The sequence below is a fragment of the Thamnophis elegans genome, chromosome 15, assembly GCF_009769535.1.
Source record: "Thamnophis elegans isolate rThaEle1 chromosome 15, rThaEle1.pri, whole genome shotgun sequence".
NCBI classification, from domain to species: domain Eukaryota; kingdom Metazoa; phylum Chordata; class Lepidosauria; order Squamata; family Colubridae; genus Thamnophis; species Thamnophis elegans.
Window position 1 is genome coordinate 276,504 of NC_045555.1, and position 15,706 is coordinate 292,209.

The 15,706-nt window shown below is 52.6% G+C and overlaps 1 protein-coding gene across 1 annotated transcript; it reads right to left on the reverse strand.

Annotated features, from left to right (window-relative positions):
• Positions 1-11,169: 11,169 nt before the first annotated feature.
• On the reverse strand, positions 11,170-15,337 carry MUL1 (mitochondrial E3 ubiquitin protein ligase 1). The gene is made up of 5 exons (XM_032232062.1): positions 15,278-15,337; positions 14,400-14,543; positions 13,502-13,589; positions 12,982-13,102; positions 11,170-12,098 (listed from the first exon to the last, which is right to left on the reverse strand). The coding sequence occupies exons 2-5, from the start codon at positions 14,517-14,519 to the stop codon at positions 11,402-11,404; spliced, it is 1,026 nt and encodes a 341-aa protein (XP_032087953.1). The 5' UTR covers positions 14,520-14,543; positions 15,278-15,337; the 3' UTR covers positions 11,170-11,401.
• Positions 15,338-15,706: the final 369 nt, after the last annotated feature.

Genomic DNA, 15,706 nt, shown 5'->3' on the forward strand with positions numbered 1-15,706 from the left:
GGGGGGAGAGAGAGAGAGAGCGAGAGAGCAGTTGTGAATAATTAACCTGTTTGTCTTTGTTTTGTGTGTGTGTGTGCGTGCCTGCGTGTTGAAGCTCAAACTGTGCAAGGAACATGCTTAAGAGACCCCACTTTGCAAGACAACGCACTGACCTGTTTTTAACTCAGCTGAGTAACTTCCTGGTCCTTACTGTGGCCTTCTCAAGAGTTGCACACTGGCTGAAACTGGAGCAGAAGCAGCTACGGTTAAGAGTGGACACAGCAACAGGCTGGATCTCCCCAAAGGCCTTTTAATTGGAGAGAAAGAGAGAGAGAAAGAGAGAAAGAGAGAGAGAGAGAGAGAGAGAGAATCAAGAGCTTAGAAACAGCAGCTCAGAACAGGTGCACAGAGAAAACATTTCGCTCACCTGAAAAACTCACTATCGGCAGAATAACAGAGCTGGAAGGGACCTTGGAGGTCTTCTAGTCCAGCCCTCTGCCCAAGCAGGAGACCCTGTGCCATTCTGGGCAACTGGCCGTTTGCCCCTCGCCAAAACTAAGCAAAACAAAATTCTTTCCTTTGGATGAGATTGTAAGCACCATTGCTTTCCCTGGAAGGTTTTGCCAATAAATAGGAAATATAAATGCCCCAGGTCAGTAAAATACTCCCCATATGCACACACACTCAAGGCAGTTTAAAAAAGAAATCCTTTTTTTGCAGTGGCTTTTTAAAGTTTATATTTATCTATCTATCATCTATCTATCTATCTATCTATCTATCTATCTATCTATCTATCTATCTATCTATCTATCTATCTATCTATCTATCTATGAAATTTATAGGGCTGCCCAACTCTGGGCTTACGGGGATAAAATCCCAAAGCAAACCCCAATAAGCCCTCAATCGATGATGAGTAAAGTTGTTAAACCTTGGCCAAGAGAGAGGGAGAAGAGACGGGGGCAGAACTTCGGGGAGGCTCTCCAAATAAGGACCCCTCGGAGTGGCCTTCGGACTGTTGCATGTTAGCCTGTGGCCGTAATAAACGTTGGATTGGACCGGAAGGGATCCCGATCCCCTTTGACACCCAATCTAGAAGGTGGTGAGGATCACCCTTGAACCTTCTTTATTTGGGAATCTCCCCAAAGCTTCCTGCAGCCCATCCCACCCCCCAGATCCTTTGGAATTGGTCCCTCATGGATGCACCACAGTTGGAAACTCCCGGCCTCCGAGGTCAGAACCGTTGGGCCAAGGAACGATGCCACCTAATTTCTTAAATTTCCGTTTTTCTCTCCCCCCCCCTCTCCCCACGTTCCCACAACAGATATGCCCCTGTTTCCATGACAACCTGCAAGTGCAGTTGGTGCTGTTAATCCAAGTTATTTCTGTGTTTCGGGGGGCAGGTGTTGTTGAGCTGCGTGGAAAGTTTGCTGCGCATCTCAGGCTCTGGAGAAGCCACACGCCCAACAGGGCTCCTTTGGGCCCTGGAACGGCCTCCGGGGGTCGTGCTGGTTTCAATCCTGGACCGGCTCCCTCTGTTCCACTCCCAGCCCGTGTCTCAAGCAGAGAGGAAGGCAGGAAGACATTCAGGGCGGGCAAAGGTCTGCCCAGGAATTCCAGATCTCACTGTCAACTCGCAAAGCAATCGTGGGCTGCTCTCGAGTTGCCATGGGCAGGAAGGGGGCGGGGCTGTTCAGAAGCACATCCCGTGCATATCTTCCACACCGTTGGATCAGGGCTGAAATCCAGAGAACCGGTAGCGGAAAGTTTGAGTAGTTTGGAGAAGCGGCAAATGTCACCTCCGGCTGGCCCCAGGGGTGGTGTGGGAGTGGAGATTTTGCAGCATCCTTCCCCTGCCATGCCCACCGAGCCACGCCCACCGAGCCACGCCCACAGAATGCATAGTGCAGTGTTTCTCAACCTTGGCTACTTGAAGATGTCTGGACTTCAACTCCCAGAATTCCCCAGCCAGCGAATGCTGGCTGGGGAATTCTGGGAGTTGAAGTCCAGACATCTTCAAGTGGCCAAGGTTGAGAAACACTGCCATAGTACAATGTGATTAATGAGACACTCTGGGGGGAGGAGGGGGGAAAGCAGGGTCACAGCTGAACCGCAAATCACGTGCGGGAGAGTTGACTTCACTCGGGAACAGGGCTGACTTGTTGCTCCTAATGAATAACTGGATTTTTTTTAAAAATTGGCTGGAGGCTGACACCCATCCCGACGTTCACAATTGAAATCCTGCATTCGTATGGCGTTGCCTCTTGCCAGGCCTCGGAGGAGGCTCTCGGTCCACCAACTGGCCTCGTGGGACACATTCTAGGGGCTTCTTCCCCCCGAGGAGACCCCCGTCTCTTGCTGCTGGGTGACGCAGCAGGCCGGGATAGAACTGAGACAACAGAGGAAAGAAATCGTGATTTTTCTGCCCTAAATTGCGAATTGCTCCAAGCTAGGGTGAAAAGGAAGTGGAAGAAACCAGACTGCGTAGTCTTCAAGGGACGTCTCTGCTGCCTCCCGGGAGGTTTTGTAGAAAGGACCGGACAACCGTGGGATTGGGGTGGCAGGGAGTCTCCCGGCGAGGGCAGGGGGGTTGGACTAGAAGACCTCTGGGGTCCCTTCCAGCCCCGGGATTCAATCTTTGCCTAGCAGCTGCCCATCAGAACAGGCGAGCCCGGGGGGGAGGGGGATGCGGTTGCTATGGCAATGGAGCATCCAGCCCGGCTCCAGGACCACAATGGAGCTTCTTCCTTTCTCTTTCCCCAGTGGGGACGTCTCCCGCGGTCTCCGTCGCCGGCTTCTCTGCACGTAGGAACGGAGGTCCCAGCTCTCATCTGACCTTCCGCGCAGGAGGCCATGCGGAAGGCAGAAGCGGCAACTTCACAACGGAGCTGGCTTTGCGACGGGCTCCCCGGAGGGCCTTGGCAAGCGTTTTGTGGAGGCGGTGGGTGGGCAAAGGCCGGCCCTCCCCCCCCAAAGGGCTCCACTTTCTCCTGGCAACACTCAGGCCCTTAAGGTCTGAAAACAGAATAACAGAGTTGGAAGGGACCCCGGAGGTCTTCTAGTCCAACCCCCTCCTGCTCAAGCAGGAGACTCCAGACTAGTGAGTCCCCCATGGGGCCCATGCCCTACATGGGGGCAATTTCATTTTTAATGGGGGCAATTTGGACCTGGTTGAGAGGAGGTTAATGGCCTTTTAGGCTTCCTCCGTGTGAGTAGAGTGAGGGTGATGAGTCACAGGGTTTCAGAGATGCTTAGCTGGGGCCCAAAAAAAAGGCTGGGAACCACTCAGTGGTGGGTTTCAAAAATTTTTAGAACCTCTTCTGTAGGTGTGGCCTGCTTTGTGGGAGTGTCTTGCCAGCCATGTGATTGGGTGGGAGTGGCTTGGCAGTCAGGTGACTGGGTGGGCGTGGCCAACTAGTAAAATGTGGTGAAACTCACTTAACAACGTTTTTCCTTAGCAACCAAAATGTTGGCTCAGAAACTCTGGCATTTGAAGCACTCAAGTCTTAAAGCTGTCAAATTACAAGACCCTCGCACCCCTAACCCTTTAGGGAAAAAAAACCCCTAGGAGTGTTCAAACTTGAGAGCTTTAAGACTTGTGGACTTCAACTCCCAGAATTCCTCCTCTCGCTCTTCATCTTGATGATGTGCGGACGGGCGGGGGGGGGAGGGAGCTGGAACCGGTTCTAAACGGCATTGTAGATTTATGGAACCTCTTCTATAGAAGAGCTTAGAACTGGCAGGAACCCACCCCTGGAACCACTGCTCTAGAGCAGTGTTTCTCAACCTTGTCAACTTGAAGATGTCTGGACTTCAACTCCCAGAATCCCCCAGCCAGCATTCGCTGGCTGGGGAATTCTGGGAGTTGAAGTCCAGACATCTTCAAGTTGACAAGGTTGAGAAACACTGCTCTAGACCATTCCGGCCAAATGGCTGCCCACTCTCTTGTTAAAGGCCTCCAGTGATGGGGCACTTGCAGCTTCTGAAGGGAAACGGTCCCACTGGCTTATTGTCCTCACTGTCAGGTCCTTAGTCCCAGGTTGATTTTCTCCTTGATCGGTTTCCATCCGCTGCTTCTTCTACTGCCTTCGGGGGCTTTGGGGAATAGGTTGCCCTCCCTCTTCTTTGGGGAAGCCCACCCACCCACCCACCCACCCCAGCCTTCTCCCAGCAGGACCCTTTCCTTGGCCTTTCGCCTCGTCCCCCACTGCCTGGTGGAACCACGATGCTCTGCTCACAAGCCAGAGGCGCCTCCGGCCTCCGCCCGGCATCCGCAAGAGAGGCGTTGAGAGGCCCTTTGTCCCCTCTCAGCCCCGTATGAATAATAGAAAGCTTCTCTGCGCTTGGCCGGGCAAATGAGCTCGAGGCCCTTCCAAAAGCCACCGGAGGAGTCAGGATGCGGGTTGAGGGGAGGCAGGGCAGCCATCGGGAGCTCCGTGACCCGTGTCTTACGAGCAGAGCGGCTGAAAAAGCCGTGAATGAGTAATGATGGCGTCCTCAGGACGAGCCTCCTTGGGATGCCGAATGCTTGGCTGGGAGGCAGAATAGCGGAATAATAACAAGAGCTGGAAGGGACCCTGGAGGTCTTCTAGTCCAACCCTCTGCTCTGGCAGGAAACCCTACACCACTTCAGTCCAATCTCTTCTTAAAAACTTCCAGTGTCGAAACATTCACAACTTCTGGAGGGAATCCGTTCCACTGATTCGTTGTCCTCACTGTTAGCACATTTCTCTCTCTATTTCTAGGTTGCTTCTGTACTTGATTAGTTTCTAACCGAAGAGAAGCACAAGGGTGTCTGTGGGGGGGGGGGGCATGATAGCAGTCTTCCAGTATTTGAGGGGCTGCCACAGAGAAGAGGAGGGAGGGGGGGGGTCAACTGTTTTCCAAAGCACCAGAAGGAAACAATGGATGGAAAACAATTGAGGAGAGGACTAAATGTTGTGGCCAGCCAGCAGCCAGCGGAGTTGACAGCAGAGTCGGACAGTGAGGCGGTTGGGGAGGAAGGTGGGCCAGTCCTGGAGGCTGGGGGAGGCTCTGATGATGAGGGCTCTGTGTCGGAGGCAGAGAGGGGGCCGAGGCCGTCTGGCAGTGATCAGCTGCCTTCGGAGCTAGACAGCAGTGAGGCAGAGGAACAGCTGGAGCCTGTTCCCAGTGTGCCCATGCGCAGAGCTGCCAGAAGAAAAGAACAGCTGAGAAATCAGGGTCGACTTGGGAGTAAAGTCACAGGGGGATGGTGATTGGCCCCTTCCAGGGGAAATAAAAGGGGAGGGAAAGGGGAGGGGGCTTTTGCAGGAAACAATTTGTTTGTTTGTCTGGTCATTAGATTTGTTCCAGGAGTGTGAAGATCTGTCCGTGAATCTGAGAGACTCTGTGCCAAATCTTTCCTTGCACAGCACCTCCTTTGGGAAATATTTACATGGCAGCTTTCCAAGCTAGATAAGGTTTGTGGTCATAAATTCACCTTTAAAAGACGGTTTGCCAGGCCTTGGCTGGATGGGAATGGGAGGAACTCACATTCCTTTAATCAAAGGGGTTTTCTCGGGACCAGGACTCTGACTCCTGCTTTTTGGGGAAGCCGAGGTCAGAACACCCACCTGGAACTAACGGCTGGATGGTTCACTTAACAATTGCAGTGGTTCACTTAACATCGACGGCAAAAAAAAGGGCAGTGGGCTAGCAGAGCTCCTGGCTGTCCAGGTGAGGCCGAACAGAGGCAGGGTATACAAGAAACACGATCAGAAGCCACCGATTAAGTCATAATAATTTATTATCCCATCGCAGAAACACTCTTGTGCAGGATACACAAAGCTTGTAGGAAAAGACGCAAAGAACCCTTTTAGAACATCATTGCAAAACGCAGCCAAAGAGAAGGGTAAACAGATTGCAGGCGAGGCAGCCCTTTCTCACTCTGTGTGTGTGTCATGCAATTGTCTTTAAAACGGTCAGACTTGAATCGGTACAAAAGAGAAGGGAACCAAAGCCAAGGGCGGCATCAAGAGAAAATTCTTTATGCACAGATCAACCAGTTCGGTAAAAAAAAGTCCTTATGGAGAGGCAAGAATTCCTTAAGTACAAAAAAAGCAACTTCAAGTACACACAAAATTCTTACAGAGGAAACAGAGAAATAAATATTTTGCATTTTGGAAGATATTTGGCACTCTTATTCCAGGATTACGGTTTGTGTATGCACACCTTTCAGTTGTTTGTTTCATTGAACAGTAACAAAGAGAATCAACTTTACACCAAAGTATTTTTAAAAAGCAAAGGCCGGTTCGACACAAGCTTTCGTTTGCTAGGGAACATTTTAAAAATGCACGCAAGTACTTTTTAAAAAACGCGTCTTCCATTTTCCATATAAAATTACATTTCTCTATTTGCACCTGAGTGACTTGAGCATTGCCCCAAATGTCAAATACTAGAATTAGAATCCAGTTTTGGGGAAAAAAGGATAACCTTCTTCCTGGTTCAAACTTTCTCTTTAAAAAGTTCCTTACATTCCAGAGACTTCAAAAGGTAACCAGAATCACATACAGTGTGTGTTGGTTTGTGTGTTTGTGTGTGTGATTACAAACCATCCTTTTGTCCCTCTTTTACCTTTGCAAAATCCAAGAATAAAGATAAATATATATATATTTAAAAATAGAAAGTACAGAACATGTTACGTGCAAGCTGACGGAATATTTTTTGCAAGGTGTCATCATGTAAACAAGAACTCCGAGACCCTCTCTGCCCACCGCCCCAATTATTTCTCTTTTTGCAAGACTTTTTAAAAGTCCAACTTGAAAACTGTACTTTCTGGAGGGCGTGCAGGAATAAAAGGCTTTAATTCAGCTTCCCGGCCGCTCCTTAAAAGGCGTCTCCAGTTGGATCCCAACGTGGCGCTGAAGAAATCCAAAACCCACCATCGCCCTCTGCCTCCTTCATCCAAAAAAGTTCTTCCTTTCTTCATTTTTTTTAAAATGAACGATTCTGCCCGTTCTCGTGCTGAAAGGTGAATTATTTTTGCGCCCCTCATTTGTTTAACTCAGTGTCTCCGGGCGAGACATGAAAATATATGTATATATATATTTAGACCCCCGGTGGTGGCTTTTCTGAAATGTTTTTCAGTACATCATCAATTCGATCATCCTCAATGACAACTGGAAGCAGGGGGTTGGGGGGGAGGAAAGGAGAAAGAAAGATGAATAAACACCTCAATTGTTGCCTTTTTGTTTATTTCTTTGTTGTTCGCTTTGCAACCGCCGGGCTTAAGTCTGGTTGTAATTCGAGGGCTACCTGTATCTACAGGCCTGGGGATAGGTTTCCAATTACCCGCCCGAGTGTTTGATTGCTGAATGAAAGTTGTGTTTTATTATTTTTTCTTTGTGCACATATTGTTCTGTTTCTGACCTTGCACCCCCCTCCCCTGTGGTTGTAAGCCGCCCTGAGTCCCCTCAGGGAAAAGGGCGGCATATAAATCCCAATAAACCTAAACCTAACCTAAACCTACATCCAGGGGTCACTGATCAGGCCAAGTAAGAAAAGAGACAGGTTGGTTTACACAACTTGTGAAGACGGGGTTGGGTCCTGCCTCACCGGGAGACACAAATACCCACCCCGGAAAATCTGGTCTAATGAGTTGTGGGAATCTAGTTTAAGGGTTTTTTTCTCTATAAGGCAAACACTCTTTTTTCTCTGTAGCACAGAAGGAGGTGAGGTTCTTCACATGCATGCATTGCACAAGGTTTGCACACACACACAGGTACACCTGGTACACAACATTATCCTGTTGCTCAGGAAACATCGGTTTGGGTACAAATCCAGGTGAGTTGGATTGCTATTTTGAGAAGCAGATTATAGCACAGTCAAGAATTTGATAAGATTCCCTTCAGATTCTTAAACAGGCATTTTCAAAGTCAACAAAAATGACACAGAGAGAGAGACACACACACACACACACAACAAGCAGGATCACAAGACCGACTCAGTGGCAGCAGGAGGGTTTTCTGAAACCACAACAAAAAGGATGTTTGTGCAGCCCTTAATTAAAGGCAGGATGTGTGTACATGGAGAGGAGACTAGAGACACACAATTGGGAGTGTGCACACACTTTTGTTGTGTCTCAAAGGCTGCAACTGTTTTCCAGTCAGCCTTGGTCCTTCTGGTCAAGGTTGGGTTGACTCAGAAGCCTCCCAGTCGGCTCCTCTCCGGCGTCACCAGACAGATACAAACGGGGGATGGAGGGAGACCAAGAGCAGCCCAAACACCCTTGTGTTCTTGTGCCCCTCCCTCCCCTCCCCCAGAGTTTGTGATGGCTCCTGTCCGTCTCTTGGGAGGGGTGGAACCGATCTGCTCCCTCCTGACTTCTATCCATCCGGCTGCCCTTGGAGACTGTCCGCACGAGCCCCTCCTTGATGGTAGGAGACCAGCCCCCTCCCCACCTGGACGATTCTGCTGACTCAGCCAAATATGGGGGAGCAGACCCCGCCCAGCTGAGCAGAAGGGCTGGCGCCCTCCCTGGGCTGGGGGCTTCCCTGGACCCCTTCCTCCAGAGGGCTTAGGAGGGGCAACTCTCCTAGGGTGAGCACCCACCTTTTGAGGGGGCGGGGGGGCGTAGTGATGCATGCGCCCCCATGGGGCAGCACCCCTTTTCACGACCTTCCTCCGCACCCACCCTTTTCTCTCCTTCTCCAAGGGAGGGGGGATAACGGTGCTGCCACCCACCCGATCCAATGGAGCCCAGCGTCCTACCTGGAAAGCGAAACTCGACCTGAGCACAGACCCCAACCGCCTTCATCACCAGCCAGGAGGAGGAGGAGGAGGAGGGGATGATGGGCTTTGCGCTCTCTGCAGCCTCTCGCGGGCTGGGTTGGGCGGGTGAGCAGAGCAGCCCACCAGGGGGGAAGCCCACCCCAAGACCCCCACCGGGGGTTCAGGCGGAGAGGAGGGGGGCAGTCTCAAGCGCTGCTGGCGAAGTTGCAGAGGGGCCGTTGTGGGGGGGGGTCGTCTCCTCCCCCCTCCCTCCCTCCCCGCCTCTCTTACCGCACTTGCTGCGTCCGATCTGGGCCAGTTTGGGGGCGCGCTTGCCGGCGCCCCCCGGCCCAAAGCTGCTGGTGTCCTGCAGGCGGCAGGCGAAGCCCAGCGGCGCCCCCTCGCCCGCTTCCCCGCGGGGGCTCAGCTGCACCTCCGACATCGCGGCTGCCCGGCCCGAGCGGAGCGCAGGTGCCGATGCCGCCGCCGCCGCCGCCCGCAGAAGGAGCGAGCCCAGCAGCCGCGCAGCAGCGCTCCTGGCTCAGCGGCGCCCCGCGGGAGCCTCCCTCGCCCTCCGCTCCCACCGGCGGCTCTTCCCACGCGTGGGCCGGGCGGAGCAGCGAGCGGGGCAGCCTCTCCTTCTGCCGCTCTCCCAGCTCCTTCCCCGCATCGGAGTCGGGGAAGGAAGAAAGGAAGAAAGAAAGGAAGGAGAAAAGTGGGATGGACGCCGGAAGCGGGCTGGGCTGCAAGTGCACAAGCACACAACACACACACACACACAACTCACAGACAGATTGACTGACACAGACACGCGCAGAGGGAGGGGGGAAGAGGCTCCTGCGTGGTCTGCCCAAAGCGCCTTTCTCCTTCCCTGCCCCTCCTGCCCTCGGAGCCCGGCTTTCCACGAAGCCCAGGAGCTCCTCGACTTACAACCACAACGGAGCCCCCCCCCCATTCCCTCTCCTAAGCAAGGCAGCTGATGGGTGAGCTCCCCCCCCCGCCTCCCCCCCCCCGTTTCACGACCACCTTTCGACGGTCAAGCGAATGGCTGTGGTTGTTCAGTGAGCCACACGGTTGTTAAGCGAACCCCCTTGACTCTGCTTGTCAGAAGGTCACAAAAGGGGATCACATGACTCCGGGGCATTCCGACCGTCGTAACTATGAGTCATATGCCAAGCGTCCTAATTTTGATCACCTGACCATGGGGATTATGGAAGATTGACGCGATTTAAGAGAAATCAGGACCTTGGAGGTCTTCTAGTCCAACCCCTGCTGGAGCAGGAGACCCTCGGCCACTCCTGACAAACAGCTCCCCAGTCCTTCAAGGCCTCCAGTGCCGCGGCACCCACAACCTCTGGTGGCCAGCTGTTCCACCGGCTAACTGTTCTCACTGCCAGGAGGTTGCTTCTCTCCTTGGTTAGTTTCCACCCATTGCTGCTTCTTCTTCTCCTGCCTTCAGGGGCTTTGGGGAATAGGTTGGCCTCCCTCAAGTACTGGAAATCTGCTATCTTGTCCCCTCTGGTCCTCCTTTTTACTAAACCAGACCTCCCCGATCCTTGGGTGTGGATCCTTGCGGATCAGCTGGATGCAAGGAAATTTCACTTTAATGTCCATTCAAAGTCTCCGTGAAGTTAGTCTCTGAGCTGGGGGCAGCCCCGATTCTCATGTGCCCGAGGCCCTGGGGCCGCCGCTGGCCGCCTGCACCAAGGGAGTTCTGCTTCCTGGGCCACGGGAGCCATGCAGTGGGGGAGGCGGGGCAGAGAATCTGAGCCAGCTGGGCCGCTTCCTGGCTGCTGTGCTTGGCCAAGGGGGCTGCCCCAAGGGGGACAGGCGCCCCAAGGCAGCAGAGGGGACCAGAAGAACGAGGCTGCCCCCTAGTGGTCTCCAGAAGAGGCGAGAAGAGGCCTTCCCATCAACAGAGTCCCCCAAAAAGCGGGGAATCTCAGCGCTCAGAAACTGCCCCCAAATTAAGAGCTTCCAGCTGCGCCAAAGGGGCTAAATACTGATCAGGCGGGAGGCACCATTCACGGCATTTAACCAAATTTATTTTCTCTCTTTCCTGGGGATGCCCGTTGTGTCTGCACACTCCTCTGAGCGTGGGATTGCGTGTTTGGGCTGTCCAGGTTAGCTGTGTAGGCTGTTCGAAAGAGACTCTGGGTTTGAAACTCCATGCAGGCTTTGCTAGGCTATCCAGCAATTTCCAAGACAGCAACAATGGCTCTCTCTTCCTTAAATACCAATTTTCCCCCCCCTCCGTCTCTTTCCCCCCACACGGAGGATCCTCTGGAGGCCAAAATAGCCAAAGTTGCCCCCGAGGCAAGGGCAGGGCGGCCCCGTTTTATTCTGGGGCCTGAGTAGGCCGGGAAATGGGACTGAAAAATGACGTTTGGGGCCAGATACACAGTGATAACAAATGAGAAAAGGTGTGAACTCCACACGGCTCCAGAAACACCATCCTAGGAGTTCAAGAAAGAAGCAACGTCTGAAGACAATTTATTCACACGCACCAAGAGATTCTGGCATTTTTACCAAAGCCGCAGCCAGCAGTTCAATTCCGGACTGAGTGTGAGAGCCACATCGCTCAGCTTTTGTCGATCTGCGCAAAGAGCTACAACTAAGCCCCCTCCCCACCCACGAAACCCCCCGTTCCACACAGCAATGTCCAAGCCTGAGAGAGAGGGAGGGGCATCACCCCTCAGCTGTTGTACAGAGGCACCACCCGGGCGATCAGCTGCCTGCAGATGGGGCAGTGGGGGGGCCTGGGCAGGGCCTCGTAACACTTGAGGCAGGAGCACACGTGCCCGCAGTCGAGGAAGACGCAGGCCCGGCTGTTGCCCAGGCAGACCACGCAGGTGTTGGCGGCGTCCCCTCCGGCGGCCATGCCCTCCAGCATCTGACGCAGCCGCCGCTTCTCCCGCTGACACCGGTACTGTTTGTGCAGGACGAAGATGAGGAGGGCGCAGCTGGCCAGACCGCAGAGCGTGGCCAGGACCTTCCAGAAGCGGGCGCTCGACTCCTGCCGCTCGAGCAGCGTCTCGAACCGCAGGCTGCTCAGGCAGTAGCGCAGGCCCTGCTTGGGGGGCTGCAGCTTGATGGTGCTGCTGTCCAGGACCAGCTCGCCGATCCCAGTCAGGGCCGCCCCAACGGTCAGCATCTCTTCGGTCTCCTTGATGCCCTTGGGCCGCTCCCCGCTGATGTAGTGGCCGATGGCGTCAGTCAAGGACTGCACCGAGGGGTGGAATCTCTCGTAGACGGTCTCCAGGCTCAGCTCCGCAGCACTGAGGGGCTTCAGGACCCTCACGGCCACGTCGGGGGGCCCCTCGCCCCCCGGGGCCACCAGGTCGAAAGGGACCGTGTTTGTCCTCTGGTGGATGATCTTTTCGTAGTTGTTCCTGGGGAGATTTCATCCAGAATGAAAAATACCATCGTTGCACAATGTTAGAGTCTCTCCCTCCTCTCCTTTTATATGGCATCCCACTAGGCACATGCAGTGGGAAACCGAGGGACTTTAAGCCGGGCTCTTTGTCAAAAGCCTCTGTAAATCTTTGCTGCTCCCATCTTCTCTGAACGTCTGGAGTGATTCCTTAGAGTAGGGGCGTCATGCAAAGTGGGGCAGACCCCCCCTGATCTGCCCTGAGTCGGCCTCAAGGAAGCTGCACTCTTTCCCAGCCTGGATCCTAAGTTTCAGATCTAAACACTCCCCTCTGCGAGGGAAAACGCCGAGGTGGCTTCTCCCAAAAGCCAGGCAGCTTTTTAACACTGACAGAATTTAGTGTGGCCGAGATCTGAGTTCTATTTCATTAGTTACAGTAAGACAAGCAAAGTATAATGACAATGGTAACCATAATTCAGTGCACCCAAACACCAATACATGGAAAAAACAGTGAAATGTCAATTAAATTCGTAACAGGGAACTGCTCAAAAGAGAAACACTGAGATATTTCAATGCCTAGGTTAGGCCAAAGCACTTGGAATTTAAGCAAGAAGCTGAACATTTTGATCATTTCCATATACATGAAGAATATTTTTATAGTTCTTATGACCATAAATTAACCTCTGAGAAATCATGAAACGTTCCCACAGCACCTAGAAATGGCATCTGTGAACCCCCAAAACTTTATCTCAGAAATAAAACAACCGCCTTTCTCAAAATCTTGGGTGTTTTCATGTGGTAGGCTTACAAGACTTCAGGCTACAATAATCACACCGATGTTGTAGTTCTCATCCGCCCATTAGCAAATTCCTAATTCCAAAATGAGGCACGCGTGGACTTACCAGAAGTGAGTGGTCCGGTTCCACACCATCTTGTGCTCCTGAAGGGTCAGCCTCTGGACCACCCCCTTGCAGCTGTCCACAAACTGGCTGTTGAGGCTTTCCTTGACGGAGCGCACCACACCTGATCGGGGCAGGAGAGACCGGGCAGTGGTCAGTGACTGGAAGGAGCCCCCCCCCCCCCCCCCCCCGTGCAGAAGCCACCAAGGAGTTGGGTGGATGGATGGATGACTAATTGTTTAGAGCAGTCGTTAGGCTCTCCAAATGGGTGGAGCAGCTTCCAGGGATTTTGAAGGGGGTGTGTGTGTGTGTCATCAAAAGTTGAAGCCCCCCTGCCCATCTGGAGGAGAGTACCCAGGAAGGCAAATGGCCAGCAACCTCCTGGATGGTCAAGCACCTGTAGGCCCGTTTGGTGAATGCTTACAGTGGTGTCCCTCATGGAAGATGGTACAGATTAGGAGCCTACTCTGACAGTGGAAATACACAATTACACTTACACAATTTCCCCACAGGGAGGACATACCTTCTATCACCGCGTAGGGGACGCATTTCCCCGGAGCTTCCATTAATAGGTTCTTTAAGTCCTGGTCCAAGGTGACCTTTTTAGCACCCTGCGGGAAGGAAGGAGAGAAACAGATTTCGCAACAGCATCCTCTGAATTACAGCAAAGAGATTGCTTAAGTTTTCAAACTTCCCCAAATATGCTTTTCTGGAAAATTGCAAAGCGGAAGGAAACTAACTGCTAGTGAAATTATAATCAGCAGGCATGTCAAAATAGATCCCCACCATTGAGAGGACCTCAGGCCTTCCGGAAAGCCGTTAAAACCTGGCTGTGTCGGCAGGCCTGGGGTCGATGAGTTCCCTTCCCCTCTCGAATCGTGTGGCTGTTGGTTGTTTTAAATGCCCTTGTACTTTTTGTTGTAGTTTTTGTGTTTTTCCCTCCCCACTCCTTGGGTTTGTGCGCCGCCCTGAGTCCCGCTGGGAATAGGGCGGCATATAAATAAAATGAACCGCATGAACCTCGAACCTCCTCCCCTTCTTAGAAACATCCACCTCACTGTGTTTGGCAAGACAAATTCTGAGTATGAACAAAATATCCAGAGTGGTGGATGCGGGCTTCCTTTATACCCAACACTTGTATGATCACACATACAAACGAATGCCAGCATAGATTGTGCTTTCCTGAGTGCCTTTCCTGAGTTTCTCTCCCGGTATTTAAAAATCTCCAAATGGACTCCTTGTACTCGGCATTTTGAAGATTCCCAAATATATACAGTGTCAGCCTACTAATAAATCTCTTTTTAAACAGTTCCTGTAGCTGCTCTGAAAAGCTGGAACCAAGCCAGCAAGGCAGATGTTACAAAAACCAGCACAGGGATCTCAAAAAGCCGCTTTAAGCCAGGATCCAAACAGCTGCTCACCTTCAGGCTGTCTGCAACTTTTGACTTGTGCCTGTAAACGGCATAGAGGATTGCGGTAACGGCCGAACTGGTGGCCAGGAGGATAATTTCCCCCGTGGAAGGGTGGCTGGCGGAGTCCATGGTTATCGCTCGAGGGCGGCTTCCCTGGAAAAGAGAGAAGCATCAATTCTGCTTTCCTTCAGTCCACATACTTACGACCACCCGTTTAGTGACCGTTGAAAGTTACGACGCCACTGAAAAACTTAGGACCGTTTCCCCACTTAATAACCATGGTGACTTCATCAAAATTTAGATGCTTGGCAACTGACTCATATTTACGACGGTTGCAGTGTCTTTTTGGGGGGGGGGATGTCACACCCTTTTGCAACCTTCTGACGAGGAAATACAATGAGGAAGATGGATTCACTTAACTAACCAAAAACTGCAGTGACTCAGTGAACAACTGCGGCAAGAAAGGTCGTTAAACGGGGCAAAACTCACTCAGCAACTGCCTTGCTTAACAACTGTGGTTGTAAGTCGAGGACCACCTGTCTATTCCCTCCTCTTTTACCTTTCTTAGCCAGTAGGTGTACAATCACAGCACACAAGCAACCCCACAACTATCGCAAGCCGGGGGTGTCTTTGGCCCAGTCCCCTCACAGGGCGGTTGTTGTTGTGGGGAGAAGAGGAGGAGGAGGAGGAGGAGGAAGGGTTTTTTGGGGGGTGTCCGGAAGGGAACTGGCCCGCTCCTGTGGCAGAGAGTTCCGCGGGCGGACGCCCAAGGGGTCCCGCGACCTCCCCGCCCGCCAGGCGCTTTCGGGGCGCCCAGAAGAGGCCCAACGCCGCGCTAATGGAGGGCCCCCCCCATTTCCATAGCAACCGGCGGGGAAGGCTACTACCTGCGTCCGCGCGCTCCGCCAAGTCACTTCCGGGACGGAGCGTCGCTTGATGGCGTCAAAAGGCCGCGCGCTAGGGCTTTTACCATAGAGAAGGTGAATACAGGGGCTAGAAGAACCCGGAAGTGAAACTCTGAGGTCAGATATGGTCTCCACGGGCCCATAGACTTAGGATAAGTGTAGAGGCGACTTTCTTTAAAGAAGCTTCTTTTAAACCCGTTTTTTACCGCCTGTCTGGCCTACCTTGCAATGCTGTTGTGGCTTTCGTTTTTTCTAAGGTTTTTAATGGGAACATGGGGGCCTGGAGCTAACCGGCAAGAGCTTCACCCCAGCTACTTTGTCCTCCTCCTCCTTCGCACTGCAAACTTTCCCGGCCTACCTTGCAAAGCAGGCATCATCCTTGTCTTTTTGCTCTCGCCCACAGTTGCACCT

Coding starts and splice junctions, on each gene's coding strand:
- MUL1 (XM_032232062.1), bottom strand. CDS start 14,519: ATGGACTCCGCCAGCCACCCTTCCACGGGGGAAATTATCCTCCTGGCC. Junction 13,590..14,399: donor AAGTTGCAGACAGCCTGAAG/GTGAGCAGCTGT, acceptor TCCTTCCCGCAG/GGTGCTAAAAAGGTCACCTT. Junction 13,103..13,501: donor CCCCTACGCGGTGATAGAAG/GTATGTCCTCCC, acceptor TGCCCCGATCAG/GTGTGGTGCGCTCCGTCAAG.